The sequence below is a fragment of the Grus americana genome, chromosome 10 (genome assembly GCF_028858705.1).
Source record: "Grus americana isolate bGruAme1 chromosome 10, bGruAme1.mat, whole genome shotgun sequence".
Classification (NCBI taxonomy): Eukaryota; Metazoa; Chordata; class Aves; order Gruiformes; family Gruidae; genus Grus; species Grus americana.
This window is the reverse complement of record NC_072861.1, coordinates 5,010,192-5,025,732: the sequence shown is the minus strand read 5'-3', so window position 1 is coordinate 5,025,732 and position 15,541 is coordinate 5,010,192. Positions and strand designations below refer to the sequence as shown.

Here is a 15,541-nt window from a genome sequence, read left to right as displayed (position 1 = left end):
TAAAATTCACCTGCTGGGGCTGGACTGCTGATCTGTCTCTCCCAAATTAACACTGTTGTGCCCAGGGTCTTTCAAGCTCCTGCAGATCATGCACTGCAACGTTTAATAAAGATCAAGCATCCCCTTATATGTGAGCAGTAACAACAGCTGACAACGGGAGAGACAGACACTTCAGATCAAAGCAGGTCATAAATATTTTAATTACAGAAATTGCTTGAAGCTGAGGCATGACAGACTTCCAGTGCAGATTTTGTCATGAAGAGCATGCATTGCCTGTCCAAAAGGCACTGAAAGTCGTGTCCCAAACTTGCAAGCAGCATTGTCATTTTTGTCACATTCAGGAACTGTTTCATTGTTATTTCATGTTGAAGAGACTTTTATGGCCCTCTTTTATTAGGAGAGTTTTCTAGCAGCAAATAGATTCAATGGTGCAAGTACACCCTGCTTGGTCTACCTTTAACACAGGACATAAGTTGTTTGCACAAACAGTTCTAAACCAAGACAGGCAGGCTAGGCATGACATCCAGTGGTGAAACAGCCTGTATTACTCCATGTTTCTTTGGCCCATGTAACTTCCTGTCACCTGAACTTCTCAAAAGTGGAACCCATCTGAACAGTCCATTATGATTTACTTCATTCAGTGGAGCCAAAGCCATTAAAGAGAATAAATGTTACATTCATCATCATTAATGGAAGAAATTCTCAGTCACATTTATAACAGTCTGTAGCGTCTTGAAAGGATTTTTCAAAACAAAGAGAACCAACATCTGGAATTCTCCCAGTGTGACTTTTTAAAGAAATAAACAGCCACTGCTCCTCAAAATGAAAAAATCTGAGTGGAAGTACAGTTTGGGGTTGGGAGAACAAGGCAAGAAAGCTGCTGTGGGAAGAAAAGAGCAAGAATTTCAAAAGCAAGACAGTAAGAAAAGGAACCCACATGGTCTTTGAACACATACACCCTCCCTGACTGATAATTTAGAGAAGTATACTAGCATGTATATCTTCATTCTGCTCCCTAGAGATTTTGTTCAGAGGTCTTTTTCTTCCACATATTCTTACAGAAGGTCACTGCTGTTTCTCAAGCAATTCAGGCCCTGCCTCCCTTGCCCTATCTGCCTCAAGCCATCCTGTAGTAATATATTCCTAAGTAGAACTTTTCCATTGAACTGACATGTTCTGTCTCCTTGGCACTTACGCTACAAAACCAAACTTTTCATGTGCATGAAAATCGCATCACTTCTTTCCACACTGTTTTATGAAAAGTGTAAGCTGGTAGATTTTCCTTATGAGCATATGGATCTTGTTGATAAAGCCATCTCCAGCACTTAGTCTGTGCTATGGTATGTACTCTGTGTCACCTCAGGTGCATCCCACCCATGTTCAGGAGGCTGAGAGAACTCTTCCAGTAAAACAAAACAGCAACTGGAGATGTGCTAATGTTCAAAGCCCTTGGTGCAATTCTACAATTACTTAATTAGCATATCCAACAAACTGCCCACCCTCTGAAGTGCATTAAAAACCCATGAAACAGACACTTAAAAATAATCTTGCAGTCCCCGTAGTGTGGTTCAAGGTGAAGGTGTAATTTTTGAACTAGAATTTCTTAGGTATTAAGTGCAGACCACTACACCAGGTGAAGCTAAGCAGCTGGAGGAGTCACTCCTGAAAGACACTGAATGCTTTTCAGCACCACTTAAAAAAAAAATTAAAAAAAGCTTTTTCAACTGCTTTTCAGCACCTTGTCATAGGTTTCAAATAATTCTAAACATGATAGAAAACAATTTCCATAGTTCTTAATGGGTCCTGGATGACTCACAGAATAATGATAAATTACAACTGCACACACACACCCCCCGGCCCTTCAAATGCTGTGAATTGTGAAGAAGGTCACACTTACTAGCCAAAGAAAAAGAAAAACCCAAAGATTAGAAGAGGATTCTAGCTGACAAGACTTTCTTAAGAGGGCTCCAGACTGACATGAGGCTACCAAGGCAGTAGCTGTCAACTGAGGCTCTCAGATCACTTAGCAGTTTGTATCAGCAAACATGAAGGAAAGCAAACTCCTTCCTCTCCCAATCATTCCCTCCTCTGCTAAAGGGCAAAGACAAATGCTCCTAGCAACAAAGTTCAGTGGTTAAAAAGAACAGGCTGTAGCGTGGCACTTAGACTGGCCACGAGACTCTGCCACAAAATCAGAAGGATGATTAGGGCTGGGTAAGCCCTTCAGTGACTACCTAACAAGCACTTAGACTCCCGCCCTCCACCTGGAGCTGGTGGAGTTGGCAGAAAGCACCTGTACTCTCTTTTGTTACCTGAAGTTAGGCATTCCCAGCAGCTGTGCAATGAATGTGAAATTACCCCAGAAAGACACAAGGAAAGGTTGAGGGAAAAAAAAACCATACCTGAAACCTAACTCTTCTTGAAGGCTCCTTTCCTTTGGTGCTATACTGGATGGTAGGTAAGTGTCTACCTCTGTTTGGAGGCAGCCCTGAACTGTCCTCTAGAATCAGGCACCATCCTTCTCCTGTAGCTTGAACACAGCTACAAGAGGTGCTGCTGCTTCTATATCACATACAGTACTTAGAGGTTGCTCAGACCACAGAGAGCAAGCATTGGTCTCTACCCCAGTGATTAGGCTCTCAGCTGTGAAAAGGGGAGAACTCTGGTAGCCACAAGCCACACAAGAACAATTTCTGTATTTTAGCTTAAAATACATTGAAAACACATACTATTGCAGGCTAAATGGCCTCAGCTTTCAAAGCGAAAGAAGGTTACATCAATTGATTCTGAGCATTGAGATCCAGGAAATCAGTTCTGCAATGTAGATATTAGCTAACTAAGAAGAGAAACTACAGGAAGGAAACAAGTAGTTACTGCTCCAGAGAGCAGAAGCTGAAGGATAGATCTGGTTCAACCTCACTGCATGCAACTGAGACATGTCTGCATGCAAAAAACACAGATCCTCCTCCTGTAACCCACATTACTCAGGTTCCTTTGACTGTGGTCTGAAAAAAACTGTATCTGCCAACTATAGGAAAAGCCGAGGTATTTGCAGCTCCACATGCATGACTACTCTTATCTCTCCATAAGTAGCACCAGGATACACTGGATGAGAAAATCATAACTTGCCTTACATGCTCTAGAAAGCCCAAAACTAGAGATCTAAATCACTTTATACAGCTTGCCCTGCTAACTGATCAATCATTTCATTTACCATGGTCCCGTTTACAATGTATTTATAGTGATTTTGCATAAATTACTTCAGAAAATCATATGTTCTCCTGTATAATATCTCTCTTCCAACATCATGCATGTCAAATGGAATAGCTCTATGAATTCAGTCTTTAAGATAAAAAATTAATCATAAATAAATTTAGGCCAGTACTTGCATAACAGCACATCCTTGGGCCCTGGTCGCAAGTCTTAATAGCAGAGTCTACTTCTCAACCATTGCTGGTAAGTGATCTGCCCCCAATAATTGTGTAATTGGAGTAGATCCAAAGCCATCTGCCTGCTTCATATCTTTCCAGATGTTCTTCAGACTCCTGTAGGATTTCTTCCCAGCAGAATGACCAAAGACCTAGAAAGGATCTGGAGGCACTAATTCATTGATTTGCCTCATAAAAGTATAAATACAGGTACAAATACAAGCTGTGCAAGGGACACCACACATTCAAATATTGACTTCTTCTACCACTAGCTTACAGAGTGCTCCTGTGCCAGACTGAGAAAAGCCTTTCTTCTTGCTTTGATCCAAGTGCAGATGCAGGGAAATGGAGTACTCTAGATGACAGAGTAACATTACATATTCCCAACTTTTCATGATCATGGGCTTTGAGCCATTCACGTTCCAGACTTCACTTGTTGCAGACTTCTGAAGACCTAACTTTGTGCACTGCAGCTTTTAAAGGCCTAGCAGTAGACGAGACAAGACTAAGGCTCAGCACTGAGACCAAAACTTCATCCCTACACTGTTTTCTGTTACTTGAATTGCATGACTAGGACTAAACTTAATTTAGCATTTCCCATCCTTTGTCAACTGAATGAGAGGCTTAAGCTAAATATTAGAAAGACTTTTCCACATTTCAAAACAATAAATCTAATGAAATTCAAATTTCATACCAATACATTGCAACATATTTTCCATAGATAAAAAGATTTAAAAAGGCAGCTGAATTACTTATAAGCTTTTTTCCCCACATAATTTTTATATTATGACAATTTACACACTACTAGAGGATACCTCAAACAATAATTTTTGACAAAGCACCATATGTAGCTTATGAGGCTCATCCTCAGGAAAAGTACTTTAGGAACTAATGATGTGACAGTTTTCCTTACCCCATTTTGTTGAGCAGATACCTCCCACCCTAAAAAGGCCTGTGGCTGAGCACAGTTCCAAGCAGGATAGGAAAATGTTACACCTCTGAGACAGATAGTCACACATTGTAGCAAAGTGCTATAAAAAGCTAAGGCTCAGTGACTCTCTCTTCACCTAACCTCTCAAAAATAACAGCAAACTACACCAGCAATGACACTGTGAAGAGAAACCTAAGAAGGTAAGTCTCTGATGTGCAGCACAGAGCTGCAGGTAGAGCCAAAGGTCCATGCTGCTAGGCCTCTGAACAATCGAACGGCCTCATGTTTCTGACATGGGGTACACTGTGCATAAGGCACAGTCACAGGTTGCCTGCGCAAACACCGCCCCCAGACCCACAACCAGGTCAGCTATTCCTTCCTGTCTTGTCACACAGCTGAAGCCCATTCTCCACCCCATCAGGGCTCCCCAAAGCTTCTCCTCAAACTATCCTTCCCTCAGCAAAGTCACTCACTCCAAGGAGGGCCCTTCTGAAACCTTCACGTTGTCTGCTCATCACAAGCTCTGTCTCCAGACCAAACTCTGAGCCCCAGCAACACACCTGGTCACCCCAGCTGGGGCACAGCTCTGGCCATCCCCCATAAGCACTCCCATTCCTTCCACCCCAGCTGGATGAGGCCTGCTGTAATATCCCTTCATCAGGCTCACGATCATCTCCAGGTGACAAAGACCTTACTGTTGGGCAAGGACAGCAGGGCAATCTGGCCCACCACTGCTTTTAATTCCTCTCACTGAAACATACTGCCTACCACTCCAGCACTGAAGTTGATAAAATTTATGTGAAGACAGAGTAGATGTTTAAATGAAAAAATGGAGAATGTCAGCCAATTCACAAGAGTGACCATATGGAAAAGAGAAAGATAAAAGAAATGCCTCTGAATCCTCTCACGTCCTCAACTGAACACTGTTAAATATATACCTCTTTTCTTTCCCTGCCACGTAAAACTTCCCTGATCTACACAGAAATGTGAATAGGAACAATACCTCTTATTAAAAGAAAAAAAGTCACCAGATGCACAGTAAATTGAGTCAGACCAGCACAGACCAGAGGTTAACACGATAAACAGTGCACAGAGCTTCTAAAGTCAGAAGGAGCCAGGCTTACCTCGCTCCTTGAGGCTGCAGGACACAGGGGCACGGTGTAGGGACCTCGATCCTCAAGAGGGAGTGCTGTCCATCACAGCCCAACAAGCCTCCCCTCTTGCTTCAGCATGTGGCTAACAGCGAAGGTACTAGTCCTCCCCGGCTAAAAGGCTAGCTGGTGCTAAGGCGACAGCTACTCTGCAGTCCCACGCAGCACCACAACGGTTCTCCTGAAACTGCCATTTTGATCTGCTTTCTCCGGGAGCCTACGCTTACCCCCAAGCCAAGCTGCCCGTGGTTGCAGCGAGCACCCGCTCCCCGCGGGGTGTCGCCACAGGTGAGGGGAATAACGGTAACGACCCCCACTCTCCCGCACGCCTGGGGCTGCTCGGCGGCCGGCACGCGCCCGGCACGAGGGCGGCCCCTCACGGCAGCGCCTCCATTTTCTCCTCAACGACCCAACGGGCGAAACCCGCGGCTACGGCTCTCCAAGCCCCCGTCCCAACCCCTGGGCTGCGTCCCCGGCAGGGATCACCCCCCTCACGGCTCTCTCCTCAGCCGCCCACTCCCGACGGCCGCGGCCTACCGCCGCCGGTGGGACAACCCGCCCACCTGCTTCCCCGGGGCGGCTCCCGCCTCTACCCGGAGCAGCTGTGAGGGGAGGGACAGCCGGCGCGCGCGGGGAAGGCGGGAGGCCCGGGCCGCCGCGCGCCGCAGCGCCCCCTGCCCACGTGCCGAAGGGCAGCTCGGCCCCTGCCGCTGCGGCCCGGCCAGCGCCTCCAGCTCTGCCCCGCGGGCGCGTTCCTGCAGCGCTGCACAGACCGCGGCCACCGACATCGCGGATTTCACACTGGCGCCACAGGGACCGAACGTTTCCGGAGAGACAAACCAGCTCGTCAACCCGCACCCTGCTTACCTTGTTCAGAGTGACACGCCAGCTCGCGTGCAAAGAAAGGAAGAGAAGACACTTGTCCTACTTGGCAAAATTTTATTAGCAAATCAGAATAGCAAATATATTGGTTGGTTTTGACAGTCTGTACTATTTCCAAGTACACAAAAATCAGTATTTCACTTAATAAAAATATAGGCACACAGATTGAAAAACATCACCACTAAAATAACAATGAAACCTCTTAATTTAATAAAAATACTTGCTTGTTTTCAGACTATCACTTCACTTAGCTCCAGGTTCTTTACTGCTCAGAAACAATACACAGAAGATAGACACCACCACCCCCCCGGCAAAGTCAGTCTGTAACATAAATTGTTCTATTAAAGTGTACTACCTCTCCCCTCCCACACACCCCCATCCCTTCCATGCCTTCCCCCCCCCCCGCCCCTTTAAATACAGGAACCTCTAGGTTGTTCCTCAAAACCCACCAACAGTGTGAAACCAACCCTGCACTGAGGGAGGTGTCCTGCAGTACTGTAAACAGTTTGACTAGATTATGCCTCCCTGAAGCAGGGCCAAATTTCCACCTCAATCAATAATAGAGTGATAAATACAGAGAATACCACATTTGGATAAGCACAGTAAAACTTCCTAATAAATCACAAACATTAGTCCTGAGAAGAAGAGATTATACACTCACAGCGTATTCCTACCTGGAACAATCAGGGAATTGTTTGGCTTGATACAAGTGCTGCTTGTTGTGGTTTCTGTGCCATGAATAATGCCACACCACTCGAGAGCCACATGAAGCTACGAAACAACTGAGTGCCACAGAGAAAGGCCAACCTTGCTGCTCTCCCCTGACTAAGCCAACGCTCCTGTCCTTAGCTGACCTGGGCAAAAAGATGACTTCAGACCAAACACCATCAGCTGTCTGTAATATCTTTGTCAAAACACCACCTTACATTTTTTATTATTGTGGAATTAATAAGCTGGAGCTTATAGCTTCATGCTGCCTGGCACTCCTCTGTCTGCCTTTCTACTGCATTGCTCAATAGTTGCTAGGATTTTACATAAGAAGAATGACCTCATATCCGTGTGAGCACAATTCTGATGCAACAACCTAACAGCTATTTTAACCAGGGCTTAATTTTCAGAAGTGCGATTTATGCGCACATCCCGCAATCTCTGGTTTGGAAACTGAAGGTGTTCTGAAACTCCAGGACTTCAGAAGAATACCACTGGCTCGAGGTTTATTTGGTTTTTCATAGCCCAGGGAATAAACTAACGGTAACACATGGAACAGGGAAAGCAGGAAGCAAAATTTCCTAAGCTGGCCAGCTTTTTATCCAAATACATATTTTTAGTGTTCTATTTATGAACAATTCCCTCCAGACACTGAAACAATAGTTTTTCCCATTACTGCTCCCTCTTAATATATATATTACTACAGCACTTTTCGAGGATCCTGCCTCAGAAGTTACACGGAAAGCCCAGAAATACACCTTTTAATTCAACGTGAAAAGCAGCCCATGCCCTGCTCCTTATCCCTTTGCCAGGCACATGCCACAGGCTATGGCAGGACAAGACATGAAATAAAAGGAAATTAAATAAATAGTAACAAAATGCAGTGCCATACTTGCCCAAACATTCATTCTCTTGCTTCCGCAATTGCCATATCTACATTCTCTTCGACTTCCTTCAACCTTCCCAGTCCAGTTTCACCTCCAGCCCCTACACGTCCCCCTCATACTCATTCCTCTCCGCTGCTTCACTGCCCACCCCCCCCCCAACCTCCTGCTTTTTATGTTTCTTCCCTCAAATCCTGCTTTATGCCTCTCTCCTCTGATGCTTCTCCTTCATTTCCTTCCTTTCATAGAAATATTTTCTCATCGCCTGCATTTTAGTCTCTGCCTAAGCAAGGATACAAAGCTACAAATAAAAGTAGCATATTTTTCTTTCTTAGAAACTGGAAGCCAGGCAAAATTAACCTGATACTAGTTTTCGACGCCATTTCACACCTTCAGCTCTAAAACCTCAGCCTAGAAGCGACAACCATAAAGCCAAACAAAACCAGTTTCTTTTATCAATCTATAGTTGTTTCTAGTAGGCATGCTTTCTGATTTTTAATTTATTAAATGACAAAATAAATATAAGCTTCTAACAACTAATATACTCAATGAAAAAATAACCTAGTCTATGTACATTTTTTGGTACCAAGTGAACAATACTGGCTAGAAATTAATATAGTTAAAATGATGCAACTTCCAAGCATGAAGACGTTACATCAATATCAAAGTGCTTACTTCCTCCATTTTGGATACAACCCCCTGAATAAAACACAGATGTTTGTAGTTTGGGCTACATGTAAACAGCACCTATACAAATAGGTGATAATGAGTCTCCAATTGGCTGACAATAGATTAAAACAATAACAAAGTCTAATTAAGACTATTTCTTCATATACCTTGGGTTTTTAAATGTCCGGTTTTGGTGAAGCATCCTGCCACTATTCTGTAAAAACGTTGTATTTGAGTGCATGTAAGTCACTACAAAATCTCTTCTCTTTTTCATCCAAAAATTGTCCTGGCCTATCTCGTCCCCTCAGTGGCCAGAATCAGTTGTACTCAAATTTACAGTGGCAGTTGTATTAATCGTCAGCCAATGATGGTGGCCAGAGTACAATTCTTATTGCAGTACAGAACTGTTTACTGCTTGGTCCATGAAATCAAGGTTATGATATGTAATGGCGCTATGATCTTCTCTTCAATAACAGCAGTAACAGAGTACTGCACGCAGCTAACAAAACCCATCAGATATCGGCCATCAAATATTTATGCTATTAACAAATATAAACATTGTATTTAAAAATTTCCTTAAGATTCAATAAAAATTTCCCTGACTGGAATAATAATAATGCACACAGTCTTAATCATTGCGCGGAATATGAATTATTCTGCAGTAAAAGAGTACCAGTAGAAACCCTCCATCCTGAGTGGAATTGATAACACGAACTGAAGTATCACTGAAACGCTCAGCATACAAAAGCACTCCAATCAGTGCTTGTGCTGAGGCACTTCCCTGGGAATCTGGATCCCCAATTGTCCAAAAAGCTCAGATGGCATTTAATAACATCATCCAGGTGTTGGTGTTGTGCGAGAAGTGAGAAGCATCATACCACGGATTCCGACAAGAAGTCAAGGTCTGCTGTCACGGCTGCTTTTTTCATCAAGGATGAATGTTTCCTCTGTCTCCTGTCCGTGGAATTCTCATCACATTATGATATGCTGCTTCTCCTCTGATGAGAGGCTTTTCTTTGTGAAAGATCCTCACTGTCACTTTCACAGTTTCTCTGAAATAGAAAGGCCACATAAATGCGATACCATGCTCCTAAATGTGATGTTCTAATATTATTAGTGTATCCATCTATTGAGAAAAGTAAAGCTAACCGAAAACTGTTTCATTCCAGAAAGTCACATGTGCTGCAGGGGTCCCCCACCCTCCATTGCACAGGTGGTCACAAGAGCAGCAGTGCAGACTCACTCCACGACTGCTCATTTCTCAGTCCGACAGCACAGTCACCACCACGGTACCCAAATATAATCTGCAGCCTCCATGCTGCTCCTTTACAGAATAAATGCGGCTAGCACCTAAAGGGTTAATAGAGTCACCAGCTCTCCCTGCCCAACATTTCTGTCACAGTAACACAACTTACAGCAGTCATTAAAGACTCACAAGGGATGCCACATCCTGTCTGGTTTCCCACTCAAAACCATTGCCGTCCTGCTCAGCTGTGCACCCATGTAAGGCCAGCAAAAATCACTGCACAGTAAAATGGGTCCTTCTCTTCTTCCCCTTTGAGAAATGTACCTACCAAACTTTCATCCTGTATTAGGACCTTTTTCACCAGCGAACGAGATAAGTGGTTGCACAATGAGACAATACGGTAAGAAAGCTATGGAGAGAGGGAAGAATGAGAATTTGACCACACATGTGTAGTGCACACATATCCAAACATATTTCATTTATCTACTGCATATTACAGTTTTACATTCAAGCTCCATCTTGCCCTCTGATCCCATCAGGCTTGGGAAGCCTTACATGAGAAGAATTAAAGGCTCGCTGTCATACCTTCCATCGCCTTCTAGCATATTGCCTTTTGAAGTTTTCCATGTTAACAACAGATGCTTGCCGAACCAATGCCTGTCGCTTGTCCACCGGCTGGAAGATAAGAGAGCATTTTTACGGCTTGGCTTCCTGTGGTGCTTGAAGTAACAAAAGATTCTTCACATGCTCTGGAGTTGGCTGAAAAGAATGCTGGCTGGGGAAGCTGTGGATTCATACAGGTAAAAGCAGAAGAAAAGTAATTAAATCTAGTGCACCCTGTGCCTGGACAGGACCCCTTTGATTTCAAACAAAATCCTAAAACTAGTGCACAGTCTGTGGTCACACTTGGCCCTGTGCACAACGTTGTTCTGCGCAGTTCCACTGCTGCCCTTTTCTAGCCACTTGACCTGGCACAGAAGGTGGATGACGTGGCACAGGCTTTGCTCCAGCCTCCACTTCTTTCTGAAGAAAGAATGGCAATACCTAGGTATGGAAAAATAGGAATAAAAAAAAATATATATATAATCAAAATTCAGACATGTACCTAAAATTTTTGGATGCCAATCTTGATGTTCCGCAAACCCTGACACAGTCCTTCTGAAAATGAAGCACCTTTCAAGGCCAAAACCACATCAAAATTTGCATAGACAAAAAACTGCATCTGATAGACTGAGGGAAAAGAAGTTGAAAACCAGATCTGGTAAAAATGAAGAGAGAAAGGCCAGGAATCAACCCTTCAAAGATTATGGAGTCTGTGGAGTGACAACCATTCCAGCAGTTCTGATCCATCTACATAGGAGGTGGATAACCCAGAAATATATATATAAAATATGTTATAATATCATTATATAATTATACATATATAAAATATTATTAATTATACTGAACTGGACTAGAATGCAACCAAGCCAGACAACCTGACAAAGCAAGAGTACCAAAGGAGAATGGAAAACACATCCGTGAGTTTTTAAACATTTTTTTCAGCAAAGTAATTGATAATATTTATGAGACAACAAATTCACTTTTCTCACCAGATGCTATAGGTATAGCATTCGTGCAGATAGCTCAGCAGTAATTCAAGGAGCCAAGCTATCAGCTAGGCCTCTTTCTCATTTAGATGTATACAATGTCTGCATACCACAGAACTGGGACATTTAAGGATTAAATATCATTTCCTTATGCTGCAAACGGCTAGCATGGTGAAACAAAACACTGAGTAGAAATCAATTTGAAGTAGAAAAAAATGTCACTGGCTAAATGTCAGCTGTACAATCATCATGAAAAATTTCTGAGTGCCCTTTCAGCAGTAGAACCATCGCTGAATCAAAATAGCTCACTTGACAGTACTCCAGACTGTTAATAACTGGCTTCCAATTTCTAAATAGCCTGCAAATTAATGACCTTGTCATTTTCTCAATCATCAGGGTATCTTCCCAAAAGCAGTATGTCAGTGACTTCCTTCAGCTCAGAGAGCACTAGCCTCAAGGACTGAGTCACAACAATATTAACCTCACCCAAACACACTCAGGAACAGAGTAGCCTCATCTAATGTTCCTTCTCATCATGCCAGTACATTTGTTCATAAAGAAAATCTACATCCACAGAAAATACAAGATCATGGCTGAGGCAAGGCAGACCCTCTTTCTTGAGAGTCTTTTCTGCAGATATTAACTCTCACTAAGTTTTAAGTTACTTGTTAAGAATTAAAACTCTCTCATAAAAAAATCCTGTGTTCTGGTTCCCCTGGACAGTGTCTTGTGGGGCTTCCAGGTCTACAGAACCTGCAGAAATGATGACCAAAGCATTTTGGGAGAGAAAAAAAATGGATGTAAGTAAAATTCTCAATACTACTGGTCGCAGGGGAGCCCAGTTCTCCCCAGCCGCCAACACCAGCGTGCTAGGGACATATCCTGGCTATCCACACTATTGTGAAGCTTTTGAAAATTTTACATCTCATGTAAAGAAAGATTCCACAGAGAGTACATCCAGTTTCCATCCTCCCCTGAGTACAATGACAGGCATAACAATCCCCCTACTGAATAATTGTTCTCAGAACTCTGAATTTTCACCAGCCTCTGCACATCTTTATGAGGACATGGCAGTGACAGGTCCACCATACGCTACACAAATTGGATGACAGTATGTTTTTATCTTTTCGTCTTAAAGTAGGAAACATTATTCTTAATAATGTTATAAACAACAACAGTTCAATTTAGTTAGGTCATTCACTTCTCTGGAAAAGGAGGAGGGATGCTGGGCAGTGAAAGACATACAGATATGTGCATGTGTGTGCGCGCGCGTACATAAAGATCCACTCTGGATGGACTTTAGCAGCAATGCAGGGATGCTTGGCTACTATTTCACTGTTTCTCGTCGCTGCCTAACAGTCACCTTGCAGCAAATTCATAGAGCTAAGTAAAGGGGCTGTAAACTAGCTGCGGAACCTAGGCTAGCAACTCTTTGCTGTACACAGAAGCTCGACATCTCTTTTCAGTCACTAACTACATCACCAGGGAACAATCACGTCCTGCATAAATAGCTATTTATCATGTCCAAAACTGAGATGGGTACATCTGTGCATATTGATACAGTATAATCACATGACTTCTTTGAAATACAAGACAGCAGAGCATGATTCAAGTTTAGGCAAACTTTTCTTTTACTTTCTAAAGCTTCAGAAAAGAAAAATCTTCACAACAAGAACACTAGTCTCAAATCCCACACCACAGATTCCAGTAGTTGTAGCTTTGTCATCACCTTTACTGTAGAAAGCAAACCAGAGGCCTACGTTATCACTTATCACTCAGAAATTAGCATTTGCAGCGTAAAATTACAGACACAGTTATTTGATCAGTTCATTACAAATTCCCAATTGTGTCTTTTGAATAGGATTTCTTTGGTATAGGACAGGAAACTTAGCCGAATTTTAAACTAAATGATTATTCAACATCTAACACCTTTGATAAGAGATTCCACCCTGCATAACTGGCCTAAAAATTAATCTTAACTTGTCTTCAGCAGCAGCCATTTCACAGAGAATTTCCACAGTACTAGCTAAATGCTAAATTGCTACACCATTTAGTTTGTTTTACAGGACAGATTTAACCTTTACAAATATTTCTCTCATATGTTCTATAGAAGTGCCTGCAGCAGGTCCACACGACTGTTTCCTTCATTCAAGCAAAGATGCTATCATGAGATTTTTTATTAGTTTCCAGGCACCCAAATTCTAGTGAGTACAGACTGACCTACTCTTTATTCCAAGTCAATTAGTTATCTTCAGGAACTGTAATACATGATTAAGTATGATATAGGCAATGCAAAAGGCTGTAGAGTTAGATATGTCCATACCACTGTGATTATCTAGTTCCTTTAAGTTCAGACACCAAACACGGGAAAAAAAAACTTCAACACTACAAACCACTGGGAGTTTAGGGTTTTGGTCAGCATCTCATCCAATACATCTGAATTTCTCATTTAGTTCTAGGTGATTTTTTTTTTTTGGTAGAATCTATGCACTGAAAATTTTTTCAGCTGCTGTACATTGACACAGGCAGCAAACCCTGCACCTAGCCTGATCTACATCATCACTGATTTGATTCTGGTATATCAAGATTCAACCCTGCAAGGAACTCTTCACAGCGAGATCTATTTAACAGCTCCATTAGTGATTCATTGATATCTGTGTTGAAAACAGAGTCAAAGTTTCCATTCACATAGGCTTCATTTTCCAGTTGAAAACTACTCATCAAATCCTGTATCCACTTGAGTTCCTCAGAAAGTTCTTGACTGAGCGATTCATACTGACTCTGCAGATCAGCATATTTCCCAGTTATGCCTGTAAGACTAGCGCCTACAGTCTTGATATCATCTTGTAGATGTCTCTTCAGGGATTCAATTTTACGGTATTCATACTTCAGCTGAGACAGCTTGTGCCTCACGCTTTCATTCTCTTCTTTATACCAAGCTTCTTTCTCATTATAAATGGAAACCAGAGCATCCATGTCCTCCTGCAAGGAATCGTGGGATGCAGCCAAAGTGCTGAAACCCTGTTCCATAAGTGAAATGTCTTCTACTACCCGGGCAAAGCGCTCAAAGTTGATGTAGGTGTTATTGGGAGGCATACTCGAATGGCACTTTATGGTGTACTCTCTCAGGCGTTTTGTCTTCAGCTGTGTGTTCTCAACCTTCTTGTTTTCTTGGACTTTTGTTTCTTCTTTCAGCTGGTGAGTCGTCAGACAGAGGAACCAATATTACTGAACATTTACAAGACAGTGCAGTAATTCACAAACTCTACACAAAGGATGCAGCCTGAACTTCCACAATGCTGGGAGATTCTTTGCTCCCACAGATCTTTCTTCATGCATTTGATTAAAAGAAAAGAAAACAAACACCACACACACAAACCCAAAAATGATTGCGATAAACCATGTGTGTTTCATTCCAATGGGATAAGTGTAAATAACAGGGCTGCAGTTTATTTTCATGTTAATTTTTCACAGTTAACAGTCTCATAGCTATCAATATTTGTAAGAGGAAAAACAACAATCGTGAAAACACTCCAGTTAATGTTTTGTGCAATGCAGAGCAAAAACTGAATTTCAAACATCCTCGTTAGTCATGCTGAGATTAGCTAAATGCATTTTCAATAAGAGACTTATCCACAAAAGCGAGCAATGTTTATGATGAAAAGAATTTATACAGACATAAGAATGTAAGCAAATCACCACACTTGGTACAGCAGTTATATCTTGAGAGAAATTATATTTTCCACATTGGCTGTAGTCAACTTTCAACTCAACAAAGCACTAAACCCGAGACGTAGTATATGTGCATGCAAACAGAGCAAATGCAAAGCGTAGTCTAATGTAGGACACTAAGTGCAACAAACATGAAAGCTTTATCCTCCTCTTTTTGAAAGTTATGATAATAAAAGTAGTAATTTGCAGAAATCCAAGGATTTAGACAATTTCTTTCCAGTGCATCTCACTGAGACACCGAGGGTCTCTGAGTACTTAGAGGACATTTTTCCATTTAACACACCAATAAGGGTGAAAGTATTATCTCTGCTTTGCTCATGG

The 15,541-nt window shown here is 42.4% G+C and overlaps 2 protein-coding genes across 7 annotated transcripts in view; both read right to left on the bottom strand.

Moving 5' to 3' along the window:
- Nucleotides 1–5,949, bottom strand: part of HERC1 (HECT and RLD domain containing E3 ubiquitin protein ligase family member 1) — a 125,341-nt gene extending 119,392 nt beyond the window's left edge. Inside the window, exon 1 of one of the 2 annotated variants that reach the window (XM_054836672.1) lies at nucleotides 5,484–5,949. The gene's annotated coding sequence lies outside the window, so the exon portion shown is untranslated. The remainder of the gene's footprint in view (nucleotides 1–5,483) is intronic. The other variant, XM_054836677.1, reaches the window with a different exon arrangement.
- Nucleotides 5,950–6,806: 857 nt separating this feature from the next.
- DAPK2 (death associated protein kinase 2) overlaps nucleotides 6,807–15,541 on the bottom strand; it is a 55,443-nt gene continuing 46,708 nt past the window's right edge. For 3 of the 5 annotated variants that reach the window (XM_054837553.1, XM_054837552.1, XM_054837551.1), the window contains one exon: nucleotides 12,605–14,683. In XM_054837553.1, the coding sequence (XP_054693528.1) occupies nucleotides 14,048–14,683 (636 nt within the window). In that variant the 3' untranslated portion in view covers nucleotides 12,605–14,047. Of the gene's footprint in view, nucleotides 9,706–10,227; nucleotides 10,309–10,484; nucleotides 10,575–12,604; nucleotides 14,684–15,541 lie in introns of those variants that run through there. The other 2 variants (XM_054837556.1, XM_054837554.1) reach the window with 1 other exon arrangement.